Source organism: Coffea eugenioides, chromosome 4, assembly GCF_003713205.1.
Source record: "Coffea eugenioides isolate CCC68of chromosome 4, Ceug_1.0, whole genome shotgun sequence".
Lineage (NCBI taxonomy): Eukaryota > Viridiplantae > Streptophyta > Magnoliopsida > Gentianales > Rubiaceae > Coffea > Coffea eugenioides.
This window is the reverse complement of record NC_040038.1, coordinates 3,354,260-3,381,617: the sequence shown is the minus strand read 5'-3', so window position 1 is coordinate 3,381,617 and position 27,358 is coordinate 3,354,260. Positions and strand designations below refer to the sequence as shown.

Genomic DNA, 27,358 nt, shown 5'->3' with positions numbered 1-27,358 from the left:
ACCGCCTTATCAGTTCTCATCTCCTTTGCCAAGCTGGCTCTCTGTCTCTCAACGGTTTGACCACAGAAAATCTTCCCTGGCTCCTACACCAAATAACCTTGATAACTCAATTTTTGAGAAACCCCTCAATAAAACAAGGGCCTTCTTGCCCGTATTCAACATCCCAAGGCCTAAAAGATGGCTTTTTTAGCAACACCATCACCTAGAGCTAAATCCTGTTCCTTTGCACCTCTTCAGTGCTCAAATCAAAGGCCAAGACGAGTCATATTTCATGAATTGAATTCATTGAGTAAAAATGCCAAATATACGCTCCAAATTTCGTATTTGCGTGCACAAAGAGTGAAGAGAGTAATTCCAATTGTCAGGGCAGCATCAGCGCCAGTGGAAGAAAGTGAAGAAAAATCAAGAATTGGGAGGATTTTACTATCCGACGTGGTGGTGAAGAGGAAAAGGAATGTGTATTGGGGTAGAAAGTGGAATTCTTTGGACATTGGTACAGTTGGGGTGGTGGCGGCCATGCATTTTTTGAGTCTTTTTGCTCCATTTACATTCAATTGGGGTGCTTTTTGGATTGCTGTTGGATTGTATGTGATCACAGGGCTCTTGGGTATCACCCTTTCTTTTCATCGAAACCTTTCCCACAGGAGTTTCAAACTTCCTAAGTGGCTTGAATATTTCTTTGCCTATTGTGGTGTCCAAGCACTTCAGGTTAGTTTGATGCCTATCCCGTTATGGGAGTTTCTTCCTTTAAAGTTAAAGTTTGATTTTTGCGAAGCACGTTCTGAAAATTTGGATTGGTTACTGTTAAAAATTCTGTAATTTTCTGGCCAGACTATGAAAGCTTCAAAGTTTTATTGGTAAAGATTGAGATTTTATGCGTGTGAATTCTGTTTGCAGGGGAATCCAATTGACTGGGTGAGTACACATAGATACCACCATCAATTTTGTGATTCCGACAAAGATCCTCACAGCCCCATTGAAGGATTTTGGTTCAGTCACATGAGTTGGCTCTTTGACACTAATGCTGTTGTGAAGAGGGTAAATTGGTTTTTGCCTTCATTTTCTTTACTCTTTTTTTTTTTCCTCTTTTCCCTTTCTGGTTGTGTTCTTCGCTGATTCCGCCGAGGTCCGCTATTTTCAGTGTGGAAATCCCACCAATGTTGTTGATTTGGAGAAGCAGCCGTTCTATAAATTCCTCCAAAGCAGTTATATTATCCATCCAATAGCATTTGCAGCTATCTTGTATGCGGTTGGAGGGTTTCCTTATATTGTTTGGGGAATGGTAAGTTGAAAAAGTATTCTGCGTTCTTTCATAAAGCCAACTTAGTAGTTTTGCAGGAGAGAATTATCTATTTCACCCTGTCAAGAGAGTTAAAAGGAACCGGCTATCATCCATTATACAGTAGACTTTCTGTATAAGGTAGCACTTCTGTGCAACGTGCATGGATTTGTGATACAGCGTATCCAGTCTGCAGAAGAGTTTAAACTAGGTAGGCCAGCACTAACATGGGGTTAGGCTTCTGCTTAGTCTTCTTGCCACTAACCATCTGGACCAGTACTACTAGGCTAGTTGAGGCAATTGGTCCCAGGCTATCAAGTGGAAAAGTGAGTGTTTGATTTTGTGGTCAGAAACCAAGAGCCACAAATATGTGATGCACAAACATCACTCTCGCAGCGCAAAATTTTTGTTTGGAACGCAATTTTTCTTGTGAACATATTTTTTCATCACTTTTCATTTTATACGCATCAAATCGTTACAATGCATTTTTTTATAAAAAAAAAAAAAAAAAACTCCAAAAAGTGGCGATCTAAACGGGAGGTGCACGAATTTTGGTAGATAATTCATTCATGCTTATGTTCTTTCTGCATCAAGAGAACAGAGGTTACGTTTCAGTTAGCTGTGAAGAGAGTGAACAAAAAGTGAGTGAGGACATGGGAGGCCAACTTAATGATATTTGCAATTTTTTGGAGAATGCAGGGAGTGAGAATCGTGTGGGTATACCACATCACTTGGTTTGTGAATTCAGCTTGCCATGTTTGGGGAAATCAGGTCTGGAACACCGGTGATCTCTCCCGGAATAACTGGTAATGACCTTTTTTTTTTTTTTTTTTTTCTGCAAGCTCTCTCTTGTTACCGATCAATTAATTCATAATCTTTTTCTTTTGTATCTTTAAATTGTTTTCTAGTAGTAAATAATAATATTTGTAAAATTTTGTCACCGCAGGTGGGTTGCATTGCTTGCATTTGGAGAGGGCTGGCATAACAATCACCATGCTTTCGAACATTCAGCCAGACATGGACTGGAATGGTGGCAAATTGACGTGACTTGGTATGTAGTGAGGCTACTTCAAGCGATTGGATTGGCCACTGCTGTTAAGCTACCGACCGAATCTCAGAAGCAGAGAATGGCCATCAACAATTGATTACAGGATTTGTCATTGATTCATTGGAGGGTTAATTTTGCGATTGAAGATTAAAAGTACTTGTAGTTCATTACTTCGAACAGACTTTGGTTAGCCGATTTTCTTGACTGTCCCATATTTGTTTGGAATGTCACCATTTACTGCTACTAGTCTACCATGACCTGTCTGTTTTCCTATACAGCAGATCGTGACATTTTTAGATTTTCATTATCTAACCATCAAATAAATAGTGACAGGCCATTTTATTGGAGAAATCTGGAAAACGTGTGTAGCAAGCAAAATGAATTCACGGTTTGATCAACTACTAGTATTTGTGTTAGGTATAAAGAAAATACGCGGTCGTACTACATTATTAGAATTCATTTTCTTTAATTTTGGACGTAAACTAGCTTCCGTAATCTCGAGTTAGGAAACTGAGGCCCAAAGTTGAGAACAAAGGCATGGTGGAAAGTCACAGAATGCGAATCCAGTCCACAACTACTTTCTCCTATTAGTGTCCATAAAGATTTCAGACTTGCAAAGCCCAAGACGATGTCAAGCCAAAATTTTATTGGAAGCAACCGGATTTAAGCAAACACCTGACCATTACTTTAATATGACCACGCTTTTTAAAGTTTGAGCCACTACTACAATGCTTCAACAATTCGTACACTGACAACTTATTCAAGAAAATGAATATTGATAGCTGAATGATTGATTACATAAGCAACCGTCTCGAGCAATGAATCGGGCGGTCTCAATTTCAAATCCCATTTCCACCACTGTCAGTAAAATAAAGAACCTCCTCGTCACACACACGCTAGGTAATTGATTAGTTGTTTGACATATAATTCAGGGTCGAAGAAGAAAAAGGGGGCGGGGGAGCATATGTATTCCCCAACATTTGGAATTTCGAAGCTCAAAAACAAAAAAAAAAAGCTTTAGGGCGGATAAAATTACTGCTGATTGAGGAGGAATTGTCGAACAAATAATACCCACAGGAACTAAGCACGGGAGCACAAAAAAACATGACTATCAAAGCCTATTATCATATGTTTAATCAGCTCATGAGAATCACTTTTTTTGCCTTCAAAAAGTGTATCACTTTCTTAATTTAAATAATTTGTGTCATTGCATGCACACTCCATCTCGATCTCTGCAATTTTTGCTTGCGTCACTCACAACCATGCGCTACTTACAACAGCAAAAATCTTCTTCTTCTTTTTTTTTTTTTCCCTTTCCTACAGAAAAATGTATGTTATGTGCTGCTTTAATTTTTCCTTATTCAGGGGGGTACTTGTCGATCATGACTTCCGAAAAACCACTTGTGTCGATAATACTTTTTTTTTTTTTTTTTTTGGGCTGGAAGTTGGTTTCTGCTATCAATTCAAACATTTTTGCGGGCTGATTGTGCACAGGAAATGTGTCTAGTTATAACGGTCATCTAGCACTGATAAATACTAGTGCTAAAGTAAAAAATACATAAGCATTTTTTTTTTTGTTAGGCTAGCATACGTCAAAGATGAAGCATGCTTAGGCAGCGAGCAACTCGAGGCTGTATAAATCAGGCCACAGAGTATTTCTCCAGCTAAAACTAAAGAAAAATTACTCCCATCCTCTGGACTACCTTAATTTGAACACACACGTTATAATAGTTTAATGCAAGATTTCCAACCAATGCGTCATTCACTGAACATTAAAGGAGACGCAAAGTAAAATTTACCTCCAAAATAATGCACAGCGGAGAAATAATGGAGTACGTCATCAATATATAGGTAAATCTTCTTTTAAATTTTCAAATTTCCAGTACAAGAATAGCTACCATAATCTCACTTTTAACTAGACCAGATAGAGTTTCTCCCACCCCCAAAAAAAGAAAAAAAAAAAAAAACTAGACTGGATAGAGTACAGCGAAAGTCCTTCAAGTTTGCGTAGTATATCATGACTATCTCGTTTTTGTAGCCAATTGAGAAGAAGTACTGAGCCAAGTTTGATTCTTGAATTTGACGAAGAAGGTGATAATTACCTTAAGCTCTCCAAGCAATCAAAATGGTGATAATTGTTCTTGTCCGATTGATCGAATGGAGGATTAATGCGGTTAAAAAGCGGTTCATCATACATTTGCGATCATCTTTTTTTTTTTTTTTTTTTTGGGTGGGGAGTTCATAGCCTTGAAGACTTCCACGATGCCCCGTGCCCAATGCTCCAATTCTACCACCTAACCATTGAAAAGTCTCATCATTCCCTCAAACCCTTTTGCAGGCTCTGCCTCCTCATGCAATTTTAGTACCACTGTATCAACACTCCCATTTTGTTGCCAAGTGTGTGCCACTATTCACTGCTCCCGTAACCTTAAAGCAAAACAAAATCTTTAAAACAAAAAAAAAAAAAACTGAATAATGAATGTCATAGAGCTAGTTTACCGGGGGCTAAACTGGTGCCCAAACTTCAAGGCTAATAGCCTGCGAGCAAGATGAGGGTGACTGGGTCAGGAGTTAGGACAACAAGGGCATGGTCTTCCTTGGTTGTTTTTTTTTTCCTTGAGAGTAAGACTTAAAAAATGAAAAATGTGAAAGAAAGAGTCAGAGGAAAAAGTGAAAGAAAAGTGAAGAGTGTAGTATGGTTTTGGCAGCATGCAGGAAAGGTATGTGCTGGTGTTGTTTATGTTGGTGTTGGTTTTTTTTATGTGTAAAGAGAGAAAGAAAGATGTGAGCTGACAAGTTTACAAGCGGGTGCAGGGAGTTGTCGGGTTGGAGGTGCTGAGGGAGTGTGCAAACGCCGCACCTTTGGCAGGCAAAAGTAGACAGCACGCGGAGGTGAGTAGTTCCCCTCCCGAAGGAAGGGGGGGGCTACAGAAGGAGGAGGTCACCGCCGCCACCATCCGCCTGTAGCGAGTGATGGTGTTTTGGATTGGACAAGCAGAGGCCAACAGCAGCAGAAGGCTAAGAAGACAAAGCACACACTTCCAGCGCCTCTCTCAATTCTGTAATCTGTAAGGTGCAGCCAGCAGTTTTTTGTATGGTCTGGCCGTAGTCCCAGCTGGTCCGGTTGATATCCCACATTCACCTCGATTTGTTCCTAATTTAACTGCTACCACCCGTCTCTTCCTAAATGGTCTTTCCCCATATGTGAACGAATTGTAATTACTGGCTTTTTCTTTTTCCTTTTAATAATGCAACAGACTGATCAATCATCAATGTCTTGCTTTGTTTCTGGCACCAGAGCTATATAGAAGTCATCAGTAATTTCTACTCATATATAGGATCTAGCAATACAAGAATCAAAGATGAGAACAAGAACGCATGCTAGTCAAAGCTAGTCGTAACTCAATTGTTAATAAAGATGCCATTGAACTTCTAAAGAAATCAGAAGAGACTCTCATAAATTTTTACCAGGAGATAAAAGGTTACCAGCAAAATCAGAGATATTTTCTGTCTGTTCCTAAAGAATAACATATTGGGGGAGCATTGCAGCTTAAGAGCTCGTTTGGATTGCTATTTTCTGAAATTTTTGTAAAAAAATTATACTGTAATGATTTGATATATATATAAAATAAAGAGATAATTTAAAAATACGTTCATAAAAATTTTTTAAAAAAATATGGCAATTCAAACAAATCCTAAATTTATTGTAATTACGTGCAAGTCACAATTTATCTACTTAATTGTAATTGAGCCCAATGAAAGCAACAAAATAAAGCAAATTTTTTTTGGCAACGCATTGAGATAAGTAAGTTGGTGCAATTTTGAGAACTTACCAATTGCATGATTAAAGAATGTAAGCAAGAAAATAAAGCAATTTTTTTTTTTTGGCAATGCATTGAGATAAGTAAGTTGGTGCCATTTGGGTAACTCACCAATTGCATGATTAAAGAAACAAGACGATCAATAAGGAGGAAGTCGTAAGCAAAAGTCATGCTTCAAGGAATTCTGAAAGAACCCAACAAAAAAAAAAAAAAAAAAAAAGAAGGGAAAAAGGGGTGAGAGTAAAGTAGTCTAGTAGGGTACGAAGAAGACAGCGGGGATAAGGGGTGAGAGCACGCGCCATGATGATACGTGTCTGCAAGAGTACAAAGAGGTACAATTTGTCCTCTTTCGCCTCAAATGAGTGGGGTCAAGTCAAGACCCCGCCCCGTCCCTAATACCCTCCACCATCGATCTGTCCCACCTCTAGTCTTAATCTCGGCCTTTAAATTGATTCAAACCAGCCTTCCACTTCTCCACAGTCGCTGTTGTTGTCATCCTTTGTCCTACTCCTCAAGAAAGAAAGCAACACAAAAGCCCTTGAAAAGTACTCAAGCCCCGCACCCCCCCCTCCCCAGCAACCCAAAAAAAAAGGTACTCTTCCTCCCCAACCAAAAAGGGAAAAAAAAAAAAAGAGAAGTCCATTAATTTGCATCCTTCCACTTCCAGTTACAGAAGTATCATCTCCTCCCTTTTGTTTCTCTCTTTTTCTTTTTTTGGAAAAAAAAAATTCAGTCAAAACGGGTCTACCGTTGTGGATGCTTGTTTTGGGGGCGGAGCGGTTACGACTAGACATGAACCGCTTGCTTGCGTTACTTTTCCACCAGGTTCTTCACCCTATTTTTTTTTGTTTGGCTTTAATCTGGCATTGTTTTTCTCTTTTGCTCTTGATTCTTGATCAGCATAGTACTAAAATGCAACTGTGGTCTCTTCTCTGAAGGGGGTGCTCGATGAGCAGTTCTTGCAGCTTCAGCAACTGCAAGACGAGTCCTCTCCGAACTTCGTATACGAGGTTGTTAACATTTATTTCCACGAGTCCGAGAAGCTGTTGAGGAATCTTCGAGGATTGTTGTAATATACACCACAACCACTACTAGTCTACTACTACTCTTTTCTTTCTTGCTCGTGTTTTGTCCTCATGATCAAACCCACAAAATTGCACCTGCACTTTAAAGCTTATGAATGATATTTGTGGGCCTTTGTTACTTAGCATGGACTGGAGAGGACAAATAAAAAGTTATACTGCCGTGTTACATTTGTAAAAAAGAACCAACTCTCATGTTCCTTTTTTTTTTTTTTTTTTTGTATTTTTAAGGGATTTATTACATATCTTTCCTTGAATAATACGGTGATGAATGACACACAGGCTGGATAAGGAGTTCTCGGATTACAAGAAGATGGGAATACATTTAAATCAATTTATAGGAAGCAGCTCAAGCATTGGTGCCAAAAGGGTCAGGGCTGTATGCGTCGCCTTTCGCGCTGCTTCTGAGCAGAATAACAGAGCTGGGTAACAACACTACTACTAAACTAAGATCAGCGCTGCCTCTCTACTTCTTAACCTTTCCTTCTCTCTGCATTTGCGCCTTCACATTCTTACATACCCTCTAAAAACGCTCTGAAAGAAAGTTTTCAAATGTTTTTTTTCCTTTAAACAGTACTAGACATTACCTGCAGCATTTCGCAAATTCACACAACTTTTCCTCGACGTGCTTCTCGCAAGTCAGAAACTAGCTGAATTTTGGCTTTTTTGGACCATGAAGCCTGAGATATTTTCTTATCTTATATTAATCGGTTTATTTCTTTGGTTTACGAGTGCATGTGTACTTTAACTTTCAGCGTCCTTGATATGGTATTTATATATTTTTTTTTTCAGGTGTTTGAGACTGTTGGAGTTGCTAGAACATGAGTACTGTTATCTCAAGAACAAACTCCACGAACTCTTCCAGGTATATATATAGTATACCTGCTGTTCTAGTCAAACTAACCAACTTCCCGGGCATTATTTTCTTAGACATTTAAATCACTTTTTGAAGATTTCAGGTTCTTATTTTCTTAATTTTGTTGAAACTACTAACTTTAGTATTTGTTTAACCATAATTTGCAATAAATAAGCAAGCATGTAATCCTACTATTTATATGCTGCTTTGACAACCAATGACAAATATGTTCCGTTTGACCGGAAAAAAGGGGAAAAAAAATCGTTCAAGCAGTGCCAATAATAGGGGGGTAGCGAGAGTCTCTTTTGTTAGTGCAAAAAACTTTGAACTAAAACCATGATATCCTTCATGATTCAGATGGAACAACAGCGAGTATTAGCAGCTGGAGTCAGGTATCCAATGCAGAATTGAAAACAGCCAATTTTAGCATCGGAAAATGAAGCCAGAAGAAAAGGGGTTGACAGGCGAATCACATAAATATTCACCTGCATTTAATGTTGGAGGTGCTGTTTTTCGAAAATGGTCTTGTTTGTAGTGTGGATTTTGGGAGAAACTTTGCATCGTACTTGCTGGCGGTTTTCTGTAGTAGTAGTAGTAGCAGTATTGAAGGCTGCAAGTTCTGATTTTGATATCGAGTCTACAGATTCAGCTTTAATGTCCATTTACTGCTTGCTCTTTATGAAACTGCCGCTTTTTTTGTTGTAAGTTTGTGCAACATCTATCCATCTATTTTTCAGGACTTCTCAAAAAGTAGTTCCCCAGCAGGGATACGAGCAAATCTCACTTTTATGTGATCAACAAGGAGGATCTATCTATATCTTCAATCAACATAAATGTGTGTGCAAAAACTACCATGCATTGGAACATCAATCAATCAAACCGACTTTGTTTCAAACCAGTCTATCAAGAAATATATGGTCAGCCAAGATTCTGTGTCATTAATGAGTACAGATCGGTCTTTTACGTCTGTCCTGCCTCGTCTTACCACCCAACGGCTCTTGACCGACATTAACATCTGGTTGCTCAACAAACATTTACCAGTAGTCCAACTCCCGGCTATGCCACACTGAATTAGTTAGTTCCCAATACAACTCGCTCGAGAAAATTTTGTTCTGATTCCACGATTTTCCATTTTTTACTTTCTATCCGTAGCAATGTAAGCCTTACAGGCCATTTTTGTTTCTGGGCTTACATTTGCCCCAAATATAAGTTTTGTGGCACGTGAGAAGCCTGCAACTCCGGCATGGGTTGATTCAATGGGCTCACGTATTATAGATATGTAATAATCGCATCTTTAACGCTCGTTGGATGTTGACTGTGAACTAGACACTTATTTATATTTTATATTTTAATGAACAAGTATTGAACTTTTTTTTTTAATTTTTTTCTACTAAGAGAGGGTTGAAATTTAGAGAGGGAGAAAGGGAATTAGAATCTAAACTTTTACATTTTAGACTTTAATTCTAACCACGAGACCAAGACTTTTCGGTGATAGTGAACTTTTTTACCACATGTTATTATTATTATTATTTTTTTTTTTGGTACCACTTGTTATCTCATATTCCTTTCTCCTATAACGAAATACATCGTGAATACATTCACTTAGTAGAGATCACTTTTCTATGTTCATTGACGAGGTAATTTTTGAACGGTTGAACCGAGTCAAATTGAAGTAGTGACTTCGGGATAATTGAACAAGTCGAAATAACCCACCTGTCAAATCTGCAATGTACGGGGCTTGGTCCCCCGATCTTACTCCGACGATCAAATCAGTTAGGGTATTCAATCGTAAACTAGAAGTGGTTTAAGAGCCTCAAGTGTGTATCTCTGAATGCATACCTTTCCTACGGATGAGAGGGTATTTATAGTAGACAGAACAGTGGGAAGAATGATGAGTTCCAATTCTCATGGATCTGAGACTGACGGGGACAGTGTTAGGATTAATAGACAGGACATAACAGTGGTCATGTCATTTTGTCACGTTACTATCATATCATCCCATCATATAGAAGTCAACTTTTTCAATGGGATGTCAGGTATTAGAGGGCGGAGATAGGTGGCTGAGCCGATGTAAGACAACCATGGGAAGACTGAGGTCGGTCTCATGGGTGAGGTAACGAGCCGAGGTGGCATAAGCCCCGAGAAGATTACCTTGGCCAATCACTAAACCGAGGAGGGTTGAGATGACCGCCCTCAGTCATATATAGGGAAGCATTTACAGATCCTAGGGAGAGGGTTGGAAGAGGACGGAGAAATAAGCAAATTACTCAGTTGGGTTCTCATTAGTAAGAAAACGGAGTGAAAGAGGACACAGTTAAAAATTTGTCCTCCTTTTTTTTTTTTTTGGCTGTGCTCTTTGTTTACCCGTTAACCAAAACTATATGGTTTCTTGTATACTTTATTTTGACTTTCTTCCATGGGCTGGGCTTTGAAATGGAACTGGGCTGAGGAATAACTAGTACCGATGCTCAAGTTTGTACGATTTGCTCCTCATCCAATGAAGGTTTTGGTTTGCACTTTGCATGTATGAATGCTGAATAGAGAGTAAGTGAATAACAAGGACAGCGAGGAAAAGAAAAACAAAGAAATTGTTTCTAATCTAATAAGGAGCCATGCCGATCCGATTACTTGCGAATAACAAATTTTTTTAAAAAAAAAACAGAGACAGAGAGAAGAAATATAGAAAAGTAATAGTGTGAACTCCATAAAGTTGGATGAGTTTGATAAACGCCCAGCAGGAGACCAGACCCTGCAAACGAGTCAAATTGAATCGAATTTTAGTTTAATCGAGTCGAATCTCAACCTATGTTTATGAGGCTCGAACTCGACAAACTCAAAATGTAAAGTTCGAGGTTGAGCTCGACTCAAATTCGAATCGAGTTGGAGCTCGAGTTTAAAAAAATAAAAATAATTATTTTGTTTTTAAAAAATAAATAAAATAATAATTTTTCTTAATAAATAATAAAATATTAGAAATATATATGTAAATTTTCTATTAAAATATATACATATATGTAATCGAGTTCGAGCCGGTTCGCAAGATAACGAACTTAGTATTTTTGAATTCAAATTCAAATTCGAATTTGATTTGGTCAACTCGAGCTCGAATCGAACTCAATATTGACCGAGCTCAAGTCAAGTCGAGTTCGGACTCGAGCCGCTTGCAAGCGGTTAGATTGGTTTGTAGTCCAAAGACCCATGATTGATCCTCCACACAACGCCCATTACTGACTTTACAATTTTGTGGCTTTCCTTTTCCATGAAATGGTACTCCTTGGACGCCTTTTAAGCTACAACTCCCCAAGTCGCCCCAGCAAAATTTCCACTTTAACTTTCCAGATTCCTAAACGCCTTCCAGAAGAAGAATGCAAAAAACATGAGTCAAATGCGTGTGGCAATAATGTCACCAACCAGACTTTTATGGACGTTCACATCAAAAACAATTTTTATTTTTGTTTGAAATTGAAGCTAACTTTCATCCACTGGAATCATCAGTAACAACACTCAAAAGAAAGAAAGTGGAGAAATTATCCACCAAACAAGCCGAGACTTCAATCTAAGCCCAAAATGAGCAAGAACATGTGCAGCAGCAATGCATTCCCTGTTCCTACACACATGTACGTAGAATCTGAATATTGCGTGTTGATGTTGAATACTAATTTGCAATCGAGCTTAATGTATGAATAATCAGGCTCATCATATGATAACTTCTCTCTCTATTAATCCATGAGAACCAGCTTCCAAGATCTCATTTAAGCCGTAGATCAGCAACTAATGATTTTCAAAATGATACAAAAACCCCGTCGGCCTTAGTTAGAAAAGAAACCGTAACTAAGCTATGTTAGCCCTTAATTTCAGTTAATTTGTAGCTTTGGATCGAATGGAACTGGGGATGTAGCAAAATTAGGGTGACGAACACATGATACTGGAAGTATGAAACTTAATTTTTAATTATTAGGTTGATTGCGGAATCCTTGTGATTATATTTTGTTGACAATTCGTAATACAGCATTTTCGCCGGTGCAGGTGGCAGTCTCTTCAGGCCAAGAACTGATTATTGCAAACTCAACACACCCTTTGAAAAGAACCTAAAAAAGAAAAAGAAGAAATGGAAACTTCTTAAAGAGTGTTTATCAGAAGAAAAAGACTGAAGAACACGTAATTCTGTCTTACCAAGTCTTGCATAAAGAAGTTATGGCTTTCCAACAAAAGGATTAGCCACGGGTTATTGTGGACAAAATCTTAATCTCCTTTTGAAAATTAGTAAAGCTGTTCAAGAATCAGGATTTAACTAGTTTAGAGTGAGGAAAATTACAAAATGGAGCGAGGTGTAATGTTGGCTGACTGTGACTGCATTCGATGACTGTTGCTAGTCCATTGAATTACAAATCCATTACTTATATGCATGGATTAAAAAAGCAAGCAATTAGTACTTTAAAAAGTCAAAGAATTTAGTATATAACAGTGTGGTTCCTTGCTGCTCTTACTTTTTATCCTATACCCACTAGATAAAGGAATGGGACGGTGGATTACCCGCTGTTTTCAGATGCCATTTACACGTACTGTTTGTTGTCCTTGTAGTTGTTGCTATCATAATAGAATCTTCCACTGATTAATTTGTTTTTCTTCCTTTTTTTTTTGCGTTTTAATTGAGTTCCACGAGCTGCTGATTATAAAGGCATCGAAAGTAGAACCCACTATCAAAAGTTTTGCTTTATTATTCAATCCTACTTCATGTACGAATACTTTAGCTGAGAAAAAGAGGCGTGGCGACAATATGTAGAGAAGATGACTAATTTGATTCATGGCACAGCTTTGACCGGGTTGCTGCTCTTGAAGCTGTTTAGATTATCCCAGAAAAAGTAGCAATAATTTGTGGTTTAGCTTTACCCACTTTCCATATATGGCATGAGATTATGGCACGTAATCGAGTGTGTCACGTCAAATTACAATGCGTGTTACCTAACCTTTTCATCCTTTTAATAATGCAATATTTCAAACAAAGATAAGGGTCATTTCGAAATTAAACATCGCGGTTTTAAGATGTGTGTCCTATGATTGTACGATTCAAATTCATGAATTCGATTCCAATCCTAGAGTTTGTTTGTAAAACAATTGTTAAATCACTAGAAGTTTTTGGATATAATATGAGTACATATTATATTATGAATTAAGAGATTTCTTGATAATTTGTAATTCAAAACTTTTATATTTAATTTCATGAATTTATACCAATGATATATAGTTTTAAATTTTTAGACGAAAACATAACATAAAATACATTTCGGAGTGACTTGAACTTTTATCTACTAATATATAATGCCAGAAAACATACATTTTACTTGAAGAACTTTACATTTTTAGTTACAATTGTATTTTCTACATCTATTTTATTTGCATATATCTTCATCAACAGGAAGTTTATAGATAAATAAAATATCGAATTTTTTTAAAAATATTTTTTCAGTTCCATGATCCTACCTATGATTTGATCCTATTACTTCCAAATCGATCCAAAGTAGGTTCCCAATTTTAAAAAACCTTGCACGGGTCAGGCTAATTATTTATTTACAAATTAGCATGATATTTAGGAAGTTCGATCGTGAAAATATAACATATGCTGTCAAGCCAAACCTTCCCCCATGATAGAGTAAAAGTGAAAAGATAAAAATAGGTGGGAGCTGGAATGGTCTATCTTTTGGCGTGGCTATGATGATATGCTGGAAGTTGAAGCCTCCGGTAATATGTTTGCCGTGATACCAGCAGAACCGCCACTACCACGCCAGTGGATTCTCTGATGTACTTGCTACACTTACACATGGAAACTTCGTTGGTTATTTTTTTAGGTTATCAATGGTAATTGTGATGATTATGATCAAAAGCAAAATGTCATTTTCAATCTTTATTTAGAATACTATTCCGTCAGTAAGGACGTCAGAAAAGCGCATCTGCAAAAGGAATATTGTCCGGAAGGGATATTTTAGTTCGCATGAATACTAGTAGTCAACGTCGAATCCTGTGCTACTGATGACTACCATCCGACAATTGCCTCCCATCAATCGTCATATTTAAAGTGGCTTGATTTTAAAATATTCAGATGGATGCATAATATATCAATTTAATTCGATGTTGATTCAGAATAGATTAAATTATATAATAGTTATCCTCTCCAGAAAAAAAAGATGACTAGCTTTAATTATTCTCCTTTGATCTATTTTTCCCCCTATAGACAAAAAAAAAGGAAACCTTTTTGCTGTTTAACACGGGAAAGCTGCCCTCTTTATTTTATTAATTCTTTTTTTTTTTTTGGGGTTGAATCGATACCTAGTTCGCCAATTCCTTTTTTCGTAAGTAGAGATCCAACTCATTTTCCTGAACTGTTTTTCCTTTTTCTTTTGCATTTTCGCACTACAAATATCATACCTCTATCCTATATCCTGTCAATACTTATCCGAACAGTTTTTTTTTTTTAAAAAAAAAAAAAATCAAGCCATTTCATAGTCTGGTGATATTTGGCGGTTAGGTATATAAAAATTGATGATGTTCATGTTATTATTAAACAAATCCAAATATGGCAACATGGCAGGACAGATGTCAAATACACAACGCCGTTGTAAAGGTTGGAGAGTTGTGCCGCGGATTTTTCTTATTTCTAGAGTGCAAAGCGTTAGACCAAGATTTACTAGCTACCTAATACACCCGCAGATGCCACTACTTGATTCAGCCAGAAATTGAGAACACAAACAACAAAATGTATTATTATTTTTAGTGGGCAATGATTGAACTTCTTAAAAGGGAAAAGCCAAAAGATAAACGCTCTGAAAGTTTTTAATTAGTAACATCAACATCTAGAATTAATAATAAGGGACAGAAAAAGCAAAATGTAAGCACAAAATGAGAACTCATGTTTTCAGCACAAAACTTATCTTCAGCAAATACATCAGCTAAATGCGCTCATTAATGGAATATATGGTCGATACTTTTAAATGCATTTTCGAAAATATATATCTGTCAAAAGTTACGCGCTGGAAACCCACGGTAAGAGATGCTCTAATTAACTAGCTATGGCTTTCTAGGTTGTAGCTATGAATTTTTCCTTCTCCATTTTATCGTCTTTAATCCAGTAAGCATCATGTTCCAAAGGACTGGATTTTGTTCCTACAAGTCAGAAGGAATATAAATTGTCAAATTACGGCAGAATCTGTTCAGACAAAGTTAGTTGCATGACATAGAGTTTTAAAGTGTATTAGCACAATACAGAATTGTTAGGTCTATTATATTATATTCCTTCCGTTCCACTTTGATAGTTTTATTTTCTTTATTCATCCGTTCCAATTTTCATGTCCAACTTTCAACTGAAAAATTTAATTAACTTGTAACTTCTCTAAAATGCCCTTATTTAATATACTTTGTTGCCGGTGAGTATAATCTACCTTATTCATTAATTGCTTAGATTCATGTCTTGAATGGTGCAACTTTTCATAATATTGTTGTTGTAATTAATGTAAAGATATAGTGATTATTCATACTCCAAATATTAATATGTGGGTATTTTAGAAAAATGATTGTTAAATTTACTCTTTCAATAAAGTTAGCTAATTTTTCTTAAAGTGTGTGAAAAAATAACCAAAACTATCAAAGTGAGATGGAGGGAGTAATTAGTATGTGAACATGCTAAGGAGCAATATTAAGAAGACAAACGATAATTAATGATTTTGGTACGATGGTGATAACCTTTTATTTCATGCTCCTTGTATGATTTTAGTCTTGAAAAATCACGGGTCTAGAATATTTAGGCTCAGTTAGTAGTTATTCCCAAACTTTAGTATTAGATTAACCAATTAATTGTATCTTAACTTAATTCCGATGTTAAATGTAGGACGTTATAATTTAACTAATCTACCGTCTATGTTTAATCTGTTATTAGCATCTTGTTTCTTTCAAGACTTTAATCGACATTCGTGTCCTTTCTTTCTTCCTTTTTTTTTTCGGCATAATACTATTGTCATCCACACATAAGCTTGTGGATTAACCAAGTCAAAACAAAGTCTAGTTAGCCTTTTCCAAAGTTTACCTTATTGAATTAGTTATTAGGCTGAGAAGCGGAACTATAAGTTGCTCGATATTCGATCAAGTTTGATCTGGTAAGAGTTCATTTGAGATTGGTTAGCAAACTAATCAAGCAGATCTCAACCTGCAGTCTTTTGTTTTGATAAAATTTTAAACTTAGGCTCGAGTTTGGCTTGATTAGTATAAAATTAAAATTTATATGTGAAAAACTTTAAACCACTCAAGCTGGACTCAAGTTCAACTTAGTAAAAACTCGTTTGACTTTAATTTAGAAAATAAACAAGCCAAACTTAATACAATTTCTAACTTGTTAATATATTTAAACGAATTTAAACGTTAGAGTCTTCGACTTGATTAAATTCGTTGTTACTCATAGTAGTTATCGGCTTAGTAAAGTTGAATGACAGAACTAATTTGTCTGGAGTATGGACCCTCGAAAAAGTTCCTTCATCTATTTACTAACTTTTAAGTCCAAACAAAATTTTGCAGTTGTTAAAATTTTTTTCCTACCCTTACAAGCAAGATTATTTTGAATTTTGAGTATGCAAGCATCATGGTCATCGACACTCCTTCAAAAAAAAAAAAAAAAAAAAAAAATCATCGACACAAAGTACAAGAAAACTTGTGGCTCGAGTAATGTCCAACCTAATGTCAATCTAGTGGAATGGCTTGAACGTAAGTTACCGACTAATTGTCGTCTGTTAGAAGTAAGAATTTGATGAATGGTGAAAAGTTGGGAAAGTCAATTGGATTCCTGTAGCATCTTTTGTACGAGTGTTCGAACTCCACATAAATTGCACCACCAGATTCGCAGCTTTAGTATTCCATTCTTGAAAAAGGGTCCACCTCCTCCGACGCCGAACTCCAAGGGCCGACGATTCTTGACGTGGACCTTTTTAATATTCCTCAGTGCGTGTGTTTTTGTGCGTTGCAGAAACATATTGTGTGCATACGTCTGCTTATAATACGATCGATGATTACTTGATTACCATTTACTTACCACCCCTCCCTCGCTCGCTCTCTTTCTCTCTCTCTCTCTCCCCCCTCTGTTGAGCTCCTCCCAAAGACAAAACCCTATATTAATACCTACGCACACGTCTCATTCATTGTACCCTCCGAAATCTACTTGACGTTAGATACTCTCCCGCTCCTCCTTTACCTCGTGTGGCCCTTTCCTCTTCACATCATCATCATCATAAAAATATCTCCCTATCTTTCCTGTCTTCCCTATCAAAATCATATTCTTGAAAGGAGTGAACTGTGTTAGATATTTTATTTTGAGATCCGGCTTTGAGGAGAAAATTCAGATAAAAACAGAGAATGAGGGGTTGTTGTGCAGTGGTAGAAGATGGGTTCATATACGAAGAAGAGACGCATTTCACAGTTCTCAAGACGTCCCTTTTCTTCGCCGGCGACGGCTTTACCGTGTATGACTGCAAAGGACAGCTGGTTTTCCGAGTTGATACCTACGGGCCCGACTCCGACAAGAGTGAGCTCGTTCTGATGGACGCTTCTGGGAAATGCCTCCTCACCGTCCGCCGCAAGGTACGCTTGTACTTTTTCACCAACAAAATCTAATGGCTCTACGCTTGTACGTGCAAATTTTTGCGTTTATTGATGTTCAATACATAATACATGCTAAAGTATCCCAATCAGATTTGGAATGAAGATCCAAAATGCGCACGTTTTTGCTTTGCTAGACTAGCCATTTAATCTAATGGAATTAAGTGAGTCTACCTGGTTGGTGATCTTACTAGCTTCAGCTCTCCTTCTTTTCCCGTTTCGAGTTTCAGCCACATAACTCAGTGCTGGGTCAAGCTTCTGGAGTTCAGAGGATTCTTTCTTGTTGACTTCTGTGATTTCTTTTTTTTCCTCTTTCACGAAAGAAATGTCAACCGACCCCCAATTTGGTCAAAAGAACTGGCCAGCTACCCTTGAATAATAAATAATTCCGAGTCCATTTACTGGATAATGAAAAAATCTCATCTCTGTTTTAAAACATCTTCGCCATTTTTGGTATTCATGTAGTAATCAAACAGCATGGGGTAAGCAGTATTAAATTTTTTTTAATAATTGGCTTATTATTAATACTTTTTCAAACCGGAGGCTGACGAAACATGCTAAGTTTTGTTTTGGTATTTGGGGGTACTGCAGAGGCCTAGCCTTCATCAGAGATGGGAAGGTTTCCTAGGAGAGAGGGTGGAGGGCCAGAAGCCAATTTTCAGCGTGCGTAGATCATCAATGATCGGACGGTCGGGATTGACGGTGGACATGTACAACAACTCCGGCGAGGAGTACCACATCGAGGGCTCCTATGCACAGAGGTGCTGCGCATTCTTTAATGCGGAGAAGGAATCAGTGGCTGAGATTCGACGCAAAGTGGACGCTTCGGCGAATGTGATGCTTGGGAAGGACGTGTTCTGTCTTTCACTACGGCCTGGTTTCGATGGGGCCTTTGCCATGGGACTGATCCTTGTACTCGATCAGATCTACGGTGATGACGAGGTTGTTGATGACAACTCCAAGGTTACCGTGCACCCCACCACCGAGGATGCTTCTTAATCTCGTACTTTGGACATATTTACCGGAGTAGCGTCGCTTTGTCTGCGCTTCACTTTGTGTTTAAATAAGAGTTTCAGCACATGCTCACTTCTTTTATCATGCAGTACTATGCAGTAGTAAGTAGTAGTATATCAGTAAATCCCTTTTCTTTTTTGGCTTTTGTTCCTCACTGGTGCTGCGGCCATCCATTGCGGCTTAACCCTTCTCACCAAAGTGATTCATTCCTTGTATTGTATAGCTTCACAGGGATTATTTTCCTTTCTTCGAAGTATCGCATTGTACGATGTTCTTTGTCGGATAAATAAACAAAAGTCCTAAATATCTTTGCTTGAGCCAAGTCTAAAATATTTACTCAATTATTTTTGATTCAATGGAGAACTCCAAATTTTATAACAGCGAAGAAGGAAGAAGGAAGAAGGGTACGTTGTTGGTTTATGGGGGGACCAAAAAATCTTTAATTAGGAGGAGGGAGGACGTACTTGAGAATCAACCGACTAAATGTCCTGAACTGGATTTTGAGGATACTTTATAGTAGTAGTGGTATAATCTCACTAGAAGAATCAAAAGTTTTCTAAAAGTTTTTTGTTCCATAGGAGTGGCGTTCTATTTGAGACAATTGTTCTTCCCTTTTCTTTTGTGCTCTTTGTTTTACTCAACCTTTTGTCCCCATGACACTCACACTCTACCAGATTAATAATAATTAGCTGATCCCCAAAACTTGGTTGATACTACTACATTTTACAAGCACTATCTACTAATTATGTTCTTGTAATCTGAAATTATCTTTTTCCCACATGATAAAAGTCTAATGAATTAAGCCCAGGAGACAAAAGAAGAAGTCAATCGTGGCTTCCACTTTGAATGAGAGTGGTTGAGGCTTTTTGGAAGGGTCGCCGGAGTGACGGGCACGGCCATTGACGGGAATAAAGGTCAGATTCGAAATAATCAACCATTCCATCCAACCATCTAGTTAGTGTATATATATATAAATATATGCCCATCAAAACTCAGCAACTAATTGTTGGCCAATTACATGCCCTTGAGGTCCTCACAACAATCGGCTCCATCTCCTTCAGAGAGTCAGTCAATCTTATGACTTTTACCCCCCACACGCACACACACACACACACACACAAACAAAGGAAAGGAAAGACAAAGTAGAAAGAGCCCCGCATTTGGTGTCAATTATCAACTTTCAAGCTTAATTAAGGAGCATTCGTCAAGCCTCCAAGACAGCCGAAATTGACATTAAAACTCTAATAAAGGACGTAAGGGCCAAAGAAAAAATGTACCGTGATCACATTACAAGGTTCAAAGTCTATTATTTAGTCCACGCAAATACCAGACACACCGACAAAAGTGCCAAACTTATTTATGTGCACCATATATAACGATACTACAACATGCAGAAATTCCTGGTCTGCAGCCCTAGTTGGTTGGTACAAGACGTAAAAGGGGGAACATAACCGTTGCGAAAAGCAAGACATTTTGACAGCTATATCCATCCTTACATCGTTCTCGATCGTGATACATTTTTAATTTATTCCAGCGTTATGTTTAATTTGTCATGGTAATGATCATTTTGGTCAGCATTTCACATACTTTGATTGGTCAACTTTTTCTAGGACAATTTTTTGTGGGGGTTCTTGAATCTTGGAGTTGGTAATTTTTCAACATTTTTGTTAGTTGTGACTTGTGATAGGCGGCAGAAGCTTCCATTTGAAACAATTAATTATGTAGATGAGTTCCAGTCAAGTGACTATTATAATTCGCGATCTTAGCTGTAACTAAGTTAGCATTTCTTTTCGAACTTTCTGAACCACAAGTTGTAGTGTAGATCACTTTTTTCTTTTTCTCAATTTTCAATTACGGAGGATCATATTACCCTCAAATATATAGAGGAGAATCTTTGGAGAAGTCTGCATTTTACTTTATATGTTTCAGGTTATTGCTGTTCTTGATCAGTTGTTTCACGATGAATGCAAGTATATATTTTGTCCAGCAATTACTTAAACTAGCTAACACTTCACCGCCACTAGTGTTTAGAACTTCAGAGACCAGTGCAATTTTAATATGATGTTTGTATTAATTAAAAGGATAATACGGAAAGGAAACTTCCTCTTTTTTAAGGCTAATTTAAATATTTTGGGGGACCACTCAATTCATACTTTACACCAAGAATTCTTTATTTTGAACATTCTATTTCTAGGTCTACAATTTTCTTCTCTTTCTTTATAAGAAAAATAATAATAGTATTATTAAAAAAACTCAATCCCTTGCTAATCTCTATTTCTAGGCAGCTGTTAAGGAAGCCAGAATGAGCACAAAAGAAACAACAACACAACAGAATCAACTGCAACAGCTAGGATTAATAGTGGAAGGAATCATCAAATTAAGAGTGGCAACGACAAGGCAAAAGGATAATCTTATAATGGGTATTGGAATCACAGTAACCGATCGATGGCAACCAACAGCCAATGATAGGATGGGCATTGAAAGAGAGAAGCTCAGGATCCTAGTTTATAGGTGAGGCAGTAGCTTTAAAGTTGGCAATGAGCAAAGCTGTAACACTGCAAGGGAGAACAGTGCAGTTTCAAGTGCAAAACAAACAGATCCCAGAAGGCTCAGGACATCAGGATAGCCGCATTGGTGGAAGACATTTATCAACTAAGTTTGTTGTTTCAAATGTGCTCTTTTGTATTGTTAACGGAGATAAGAATCATACAAGTACTAACATTAGCTCTTATGCATTAGGCATTATATAAGATGAGGAAATACTAATTTCTCAGTGTCATCATGTATAGTCAACTCAAGTCTTTACTCGCAATTGTAACTCAAGTCTTTACTCGCAATTGTAGAACAGATTACTTTGAGAACCGTAAAACAGCAGATTAAGCCCGATCTAGATTGAACCTCCGGTCAAGTTAGTCAACCGTACTAGTTGATTTTCTCGTGACTTTTTTCAATTATTTTCTTAGACCATTATACTCCCTAATTTATATTTAAAAAAAAAAAAGAGTTAAAACTGCAACCTCTTTAGAGTGTGAAGTCTGGAATAATGAAATGGTTTACAGTCTTGAGCTCCATTGGCCGCATGGAGATGGTGTGCTGTCAATGTGAAATCAGAATGAAAAAGACGTGATTCTTTAGACGTAAGCAGGCATTAATACCCCAAAAATCCATGAATTTTATTGATAACATTTTCTGATGGCTAAATACAGTAACAGTCTACACTCTACGCGACCCAAGCACAATATTATTAATTGTTGAAAGACTACCCAAAATAAACATCAAAATCAAGAATATCTCCTTCATGTCCTTCCATGTTTAGACGAAAAGGCCCACGGCAACGGATGCAATGCCGAAACCAAGGCCGGCAAACACAGCATTCGAGGATGAAGTAGGAGGAGGTGGTGGTGGGGTGGTCACGGCTGTTGGTGTTGCAGCAGAAGGTCCGTCAGCTTTGGGAGCTGGTGAAGGCGTTGGTGCACGAGCACCAGGCGGCTGGTTAGAGGGTGGAGAAGGAGCGGTAGGAGTCGTTGTGGGAGCAGGGGTCCTAGCGGGAGGATTGGCCCCTGGAGTGCCAGCTGAGCCGCTCACCGAAATGGCTAGCTTCTGACCTGCTTTGCAATGGCCATTGAAAGTGCAAATGAAGTAATGAGCTCCGGTGGATCTGAGAGTTACATTTGCTGGTCCATTCGTGATCATGCCGCCTATTGCATTGTTTGAATTGCATGCATCGTAGGATGCCTTGGGTACTTGTTGGACATCGTGTTGGTTGGTTACGAAGTTGAACACTGGAAGGAAAGAAACAAAGAAAGCAAATTAAGCGAACACATTATTGTTGTTGACTGAGTGAATGTGACGTATTAACTAGAGTAGTACAACCTTTTGTAAATTGAGAATTGATGCGAAATGAAGATGATCATGTCATTATTAGTTCATTACCTAGGATGTCACCGACTTTGAAGTTTTTACCAGAAGCCCAGTCGGCGTAAGCAGCAGCACCATTTTGGGGGATAGCCCACCCAATGGAATCTCCAACCACATACACCTCTGCTGTTGCACCTTGCTGCAGCATTGCTGCAGAAAAAGCACAGAAAACGACCATGCACCCAAACTTGCTCATCCTCAAAACTTGGAAATTTCCTATTGTAGAATTTTAGATAAGAGATTTGGAGTGATGAATGATTAGAGATTGAGCTTGGGGATTCCCATCTGCCTGTGCCTGTGGGGGTTTAAGTAGTGAACGATTTCGGATGCGGTCTTAATAAAGGTAGCAACTGCAGAGTTCTCTGAAATACCAATGCACTATGGTAGGACCCGACTTACGAAAGACTTGGAAAGCTGCAAATGGTGACTAATTCAACTTACATATATGCTGCATTTTTTTTCAAGACAAATGGTACGTCGCCTAATGGAAATTAAGTCTGAGTCGAGATTGACTAATGACTTCAGGTGTAACTAAAAGTGGTCGGGCGGCGTCATGGTAATTAATTATTGGTCGATCCCCATTACATAATTTTCCAGTGTCAATATGGCACAACTGTTGCTTTGAATATGAAGGAGGTTACAAAATATTTCTTTGAATTATTGTTAATCTCTCTACTGTGGTAAACATTGCTTTGATAACGGTGAATCTAGGAGATTAGAAGTTAAAACTATTACTTACCGTCCTTCATCTTTCGCTCTCTTTCTTCTTGGGTTAATTCCTATAAATTCCCTCAAAAAAAAAAAAATTTACTCTTCTCTCAAATTGTCCCCCCTAAAAGTTTGATTGCACCAATTTTTCTCTCCCACCCCAAATTTTCTCTTCATTTTCAGTTCTAATTCTTCCTTCAAAACTGTCGAACAAGATAAAGACTACCTAGCTTTCTATCCAAGTTTTAACAACCCAATTTTCTCCTTCCAACACGGCCTTGGACTCTAAAAGGAAGCTTGCCACATAGTTGGGGTTTTCAAACACGGAGACCTGTTTACTTTGAAGTTATTGAAGTATCCGCTCACGATTGCTATGCAGAGAATTTGGAAACGTCAGGTGAGATTTTAATCGATCAGGTATTTGCAAATTACGAATATCAAGCAAATGTGAGTTTAAAGGATAAAAAAGTGTTTAATTCGTTTTCTCCAAAGATTTCCTGGGAAGATTGAGTTAGGTTAGGAGGGTCCGGGGGAAGGGTGGATGAGTGAGGTGAAAGGCATTGCACCAATCAAATTCAGGAATACTCAAATCACAGAATCAAATAATCAATCAAATATGGATTTCAACTATGTGTACGAAGAGGAAGCTAAAACTTGCTAATTGTAAACTGATTCTGCATCAAACACGTATGAAAAAGGACTCTGGATGCCTTCTCTTTATTAATCTGAATGTCCCTGAAATTTGTCCAAGTCCTCAGATAAAGTGAAACACCAGTATTGTTGCATAAATCAAGTGAATCAGTGAGAATCCACCTAATCGATGATCCTGCAACACAAATGGAGGCATAAAACAGAATCAGTACAGCAAAAGCAACACGGAAGAAAATCTGACATTATGTTTGCTGTGATTTAATTTCTAAACCAGTTAAAAAGTTCTGTGATCCATTCAGCAATATGTAGCACCCCAGTGTTTGTACCATTATCTCAAATGTCTGTCGAAGCTAAATCTGCAGTAGGCATCTGATGCAAATGACATGTCCCCTTAACAGGGGAAACAAAAATGGCGAAAGAAAAGGAAATGTTGTTGAAGAAGATATAGGCAGAGCAGAGTTTCTATTAGATATTCCGTTAGCTTAAGAATTAAAGACGAATACATCTCTAAAGCAAAATTTCCCGTCATTACTTGCTTCAAGAAGCAGTCATATATTAAAAAGAGGAAACGTAGTTTAATTAATAACAAAACATTTTGCCGGACCAAAGTTTAGAACCCAAAAGCATGATTTATCATAAGCAAACAGCATCAGATATCAGCACTATGCATCTTAATCGTGTAATTCAAGAAGACGATTGATGAACTAAAGAAACATGCGAGGACCTTTAAAGAGTGTGCTGATGAAGGTGCAAGCCCTTTGAATCCAATGTTGTAAGAAATGCTGCCATCAGGTTTGAACAATCCAAAGTTTCTCTCAGAAGTTGGACCAGGCTTCGAGTCCTCATTGAACAGGGCAAAAATGTAAGCCCTCACAGGTATCTTGGGTCTGTAAGGCGTCCCCTTCTTCTTTAGAAGCCTCTTACGCAAGTTTTTGTTGTAAGTCTGAGCATTTTTAATCGTTGCTCCTGGCTCGTTTGCATCTCCCCGTGAAGCCCAACCGGTTTCGGAAACTATAACCGGCATCTTACTGTGCCCAACCTTTTCCAAAGCAGCATAAGCTGCATCAATCTGAGCCTCAAACATGTTATCGTAGTGCAAATTGGTTTTGGCATCATAAATACCAGGATTTCGTTGAGCGAGTGCGTAGTTGATATTAATATGTGAAGGGTCGTTGATGTAGGCCAGAAATGGATAGGCATTTATATAGAACGGAGAACCAATTTGAGAAAAGAACTGCAAAAGTGGTCTCATGTACGGCAGAATACTTTCCTTAAATGCGCCTGCGGATGGGGGAAATGTTGTGGCGAAAACAGCCTCTGAATGCGGGCTTGAGACCTCAATTTTGTCACTCAGGTGAAGCTGCTCGAGGGCATGGTATACATTTTTTACTGCAGGCACTAGAACTTCCCAGAGTTCTACATCAGTAGCTCCAAGGATCTCGTTCCCAACTGCAATTCCTGTTATACTAGTACCTGGAAGGAATGGCTCGACATTTTCCTTCACCCAAGATACAGCATTATCAGGATACACACTCATGTCTTTCAAATTCTCGTTCCCCACTCCAACAATTATCTCAATTCCAGATCCTGAAAAGGCCTTCAAAACTTCATGATCAGCGTCGTAGATTCTGATATTCTTTATCTTTGCTGCCCTGAGAAGTATTGCAACAGTTGCTGGTGGTGGAAGGTTGTCAGCTATCCTACCGTAATTTACTCCATACGTACCCGTAAAACCATGCACCATCAACACTGCCATGACAAGCCAAAAAAAAAAACAAAGGGGTGTTGCATGAACAAAGATATCATCTCTTGCTATAGTTTGATTTGCCAAGGTGATGATGATAAAATAGCAGTTCCAAAGCTACTAGACAGTGTGACATCTTCATGACGAGGCAAGCTAGTAAGTTGCACAAAATCCTGAACATGCTAAACTTGTTGACAGAAACCAAACAATTTATGTAGAAACCAAACATTAGAAGGTGAAACTAAGTCTAAGTTCATCACCAGCAGGAAACCTGGTAAAGCTAAAAAAAGATAGTATCCTTTTAAAATTTTAGCATTCTAGAAAGCACAATTCTTTTTTTAGAGAATAGAGACCTAAGTATAAGCTGATCATGAAAGCTTTTGAGGATCCATCGCATAGATAGAATCTGCATCTGCATGCCCACTTAAAAGTATAATAATACATCTAAAGAGGATAAAAATGTTCTACAGAAAAGGAGGAGGAAGGAAAAGAAATGAAGTCAAGAGATTTTAGAGAAGCATACCATTGGATAAGAAAACATTGAAGAGAAGAAGGAAGCAGAGGCCAAAAGAGTAGAGTCCCATTATCTTGAAAGTCCGAAAAAATGCTGAGTACCATTCCATTGAAGAAATGTAGCCTAATTAGTAGATGGAATTTCTCAGAATTGCAGATAACTTTGTTTGAAATCAAAACGGCGGTTGTCTTTGGAATGGAATGCTTCCAGGGGTGGTTTGCCATGGATGGAGATTACTGACTGACAAAATGAAATAAAAGATTCTAAACCCTGGTCCAGAGATGAATGGCAAATGTAGTTTCTGAGGGACAAATGTTTGGTCCTGCGGGCTTCGAATAGATTCCTAACTTTTGTAGTGTAGTAGTGTATCCAACTTTTCTCTATCTCAAAGTTATACCTTTTCGGCATTTCAATCCTTTGGTGAACACTGAACGCTATATCTCTTGATGCTTCCTCGCAAGATCAACTCAAGAGTTGAGATACAGATTTTGACGTCTCCCTCAATCCTAGATGACTGGATGTGCGGACTAATGTGAGTAAAAATCATATTGCCGAGACAGAGATCAAGAGAGACAGAAGTTGCATGGATTAACAACTCTTGGCATAATGATGTATGACTTAAAATCATACACTAATCGGTTTTCTTATCACAAAGATTCCTAACTGCCACTGATTTCAAGATTATCATGATTTTATGACTGGTACTCTATAAGCTTAGAGATATGCCTAATGCGAGTCGATTTTTTTTTTTTTGGTTCGTTCCTCTATTTCCTGACGTCCCATTTTTCCTCCAGAGAATTGAACGTGCCATGAGACATATTTATTTAAATTTGGCCATTGCTTGTGCTAAACCTGGATGCTCCAAAGTACACCCCTCTTAACCCAGGTTCCGAAACAGAACATAGCGTGTATTTGAATGGACGACTATTTGAAAATCTTTTGGTATTATTTATCACTGTTTTCTTTATAATGTGGTGTACATTAATATGAGATAAAAAAAGAAAAGAAAAGTTGATCCAAAAGATTTTAAAAAATAAAAATAAAAAACTATTCGAAATAAATTTAGAAAAAATTAAAAATTGTGAAGTTA

The 27,358-nt window shown here is 37.8% G+C and overlaps 5 protein-coding genes across 5 annotated transcripts; 3 read left to right on the top strand and 2 right to left on the bottom strand.

The window, feature by feature from the left end:
- Positions 1-47: 47 nt before the first annotated feature.
- LOC113767781 (palmitoyl-monogalactosyldiacylglycerol delta-7 desaturase, chloroplastic) lies at positions 48-2,633 on the top strand. The gene is made up of 5 exons (XM_027311971.1): positions 48-708; positions 898-1,038; positions 1,142-1,282; positions 1,979-2,085; positions 2,226-2,633. Exons 1-5 carry the CDS (start codon positions 178-180, stop codon positions 2,422-2,424), a joined length of 1,119 nt encoding a protein of 372 aa, XP_027167772.1. The 5' UTR covers positions 48-177; the 3' UTR covers positions 2,425-2,633.
- A 4,271-nt stretch (positions 2,634-6,904) lies between these two features.
- Positions 6,905-8,497, top strand: LOC113767413 (pseudo histidine-containing phosphotransfer protein 6). The gene is made up of 5 exons (XM_027311500.1): positions 6,905-6,973; positions 7,087-7,217; positions 7,513-7,656; positions 8,023-8,095; positions 8,444-8,497. Exons 1-5 carry the CDS (start codon positions 6,905-6,907, stop codon positions 8,495-8,497), a joined length of 471 nt encoding a protein of 156 aa, XP_027167301.1.
- An 8,702-nt stretch (positions 8,498-17,199) lies between these two features.
- On the top strand, positions 17,200-19,050 carry LOC113767650 (protein LURP-one-related 12). The gene is made up of 2 exons (XM_027311814.1): positions 17,200-17,701; positions 18,311-19,050. The coding sequence occupies exons 1-2, from the start codon at positions 17,477-17,479 to the stop codon at positions 18,716-18,718; spliced, it is 633 nt and encodes a 210-aa protein (XP_027167615.1). The 5' UTR covers positions 17,200-17,476; the 3' UTR covers positions 18,719-19,050.
- Positions 19,051-21,881: 2,831 nt separating this feature from the next.
- Positions 21,882-22,936, bottom strand: LOC113768682 (umecyanin-like). The gene is made up of 2 exons (XM_027313135.1): positions 22,667-22,936; positions 21,882-22,515 (listed from the first exon to the last, which is right to left on the bottom strand). Exons 1-2 carry the CDS (start codon positions 22,845-22,847, stop codon positions 22,046-22,048), a joined length of 651 nt encoding a protein of 216 aa, XP_027168936.1. The 5' UTR covers positions 22,848-22,936; the 3' UTR covers positions 21,882-22,045.
- A 1,018-nt stretch (positions 22,937-23,954) lies between these two features.
- LOC113768493 (glucan endo-1,3-beta-glucosidase 14) lies at positions 23,955-26,456 on the bottom strand. The gene is made up of 3 exons (XM_027312874.1): positions 26,278-26,456; positions 24,735-25,759; positions 23,955-24,185 (listed from the first exon to the last, which is right to left on the bottom strand). Exons 1-3 carry the CDS (start codon positions 26,375-26,377, stop codon positions 24,114-24,116), a joined length of 1,197 nt encoding a protein of 398 aa, XP_027168675.1. The 5' UTR covers positions 26,378-26,456; the 3' UTR covers positions 23,955-24,113.
- Positions 26,457-27,358: the final 902 nt, after the last annotated feature.

Bases quoted from the DNA above. Each gene is read 5' to 3' on its own strand.
- LOC113767781 (XM_027311971.1), top strand. From the start codon at position 178: ATGGCTTTTTTAGCAACACCATCACCTAGAGCTAAATCCTGTTCCTTT. The intron at 709-897 runs GTTAGTTTGATG...TTCTGTTTGCAG, and splicing joins GTGGTGTCCAAGCACTTCAG to GGGAATCCAATTGACTGGGT. The intron at 2,086-2,225 runs GTAATGACCTTT...TTGTCACCGCAG, and splicing joins GATCTCTCCCGGAATAACTG to GTGGGTTGCATTGCTTGCAT.
- LOC113767413 (XM_027311500.1), top strand. From the start codon at position 6,905: ATGCTTGTTTTGGGGGCGGAGCGGTTACGACTAGACATGAACCGCTTG. The intron at 7,657-8,022 runs GTAACAACACTA...TTTTTTTTTCAG, and splicing joins GAGCAGAATAACAGAGCTGG to GTGTTTGAGACTGTTGGAGT. The intron at 8,096-8,443 runs GTATATATATAG...TTCATGATTCAG, and splicing joins AACTCCACGAACTCTTCCAG to ATGGAACAACAGCGAGTATT.
- LOC113767650 (XM_027311814.1), top strand. From the start codon at position 17,477: ATGAGGGGTTGTTGTGCAGTGGTAGAAGATGGGTTCATATACGAAGAA. The intron at 17,702-18,310 runs GTACGCTTGTAC...GGGGTACTGCAG, and splicing joins TCCTCACCGTCCGCCGCAAG to AGGCCTAGCCTTCATCAGAG.
- LOC113768682 (XM_027313135.1), bottom strand. From the start codon at position 22,847: ATGAGCAAGTTTGGGTGCATGGTCGTTTTCTGTGCTTTTTCTGCAGCA. The intron at 22,516-22,666 runs GTAATGAACTAA...CTTTCCTTCCAG, and splicing joins CAAAGTCGGTGACATCCTAG to TGTTCAACTTCGTAACCAAC.
- LOC113768493 (XM_027312874.1), bottom strand. From the start codon at position 26,377: ATGGAATGGTACTCAGCATTTTTTCGGACTTTCAAGATAATGGGACTC. The intron at 25,760-26,277 runs GTATGCTTCTCT...TTGTCATGGCAG, and splicing joins CAATGTTTTCTTATCCAATG to TGTTGATGGTGCATGGTTTT. The intron at 24,186-24,734 runs GTCCTCGCATGT...TTTGTGTTGCAG, and splicing joins CATCAGCACACTCTTTAAAG to GATCATCGATTAGGTGGATT.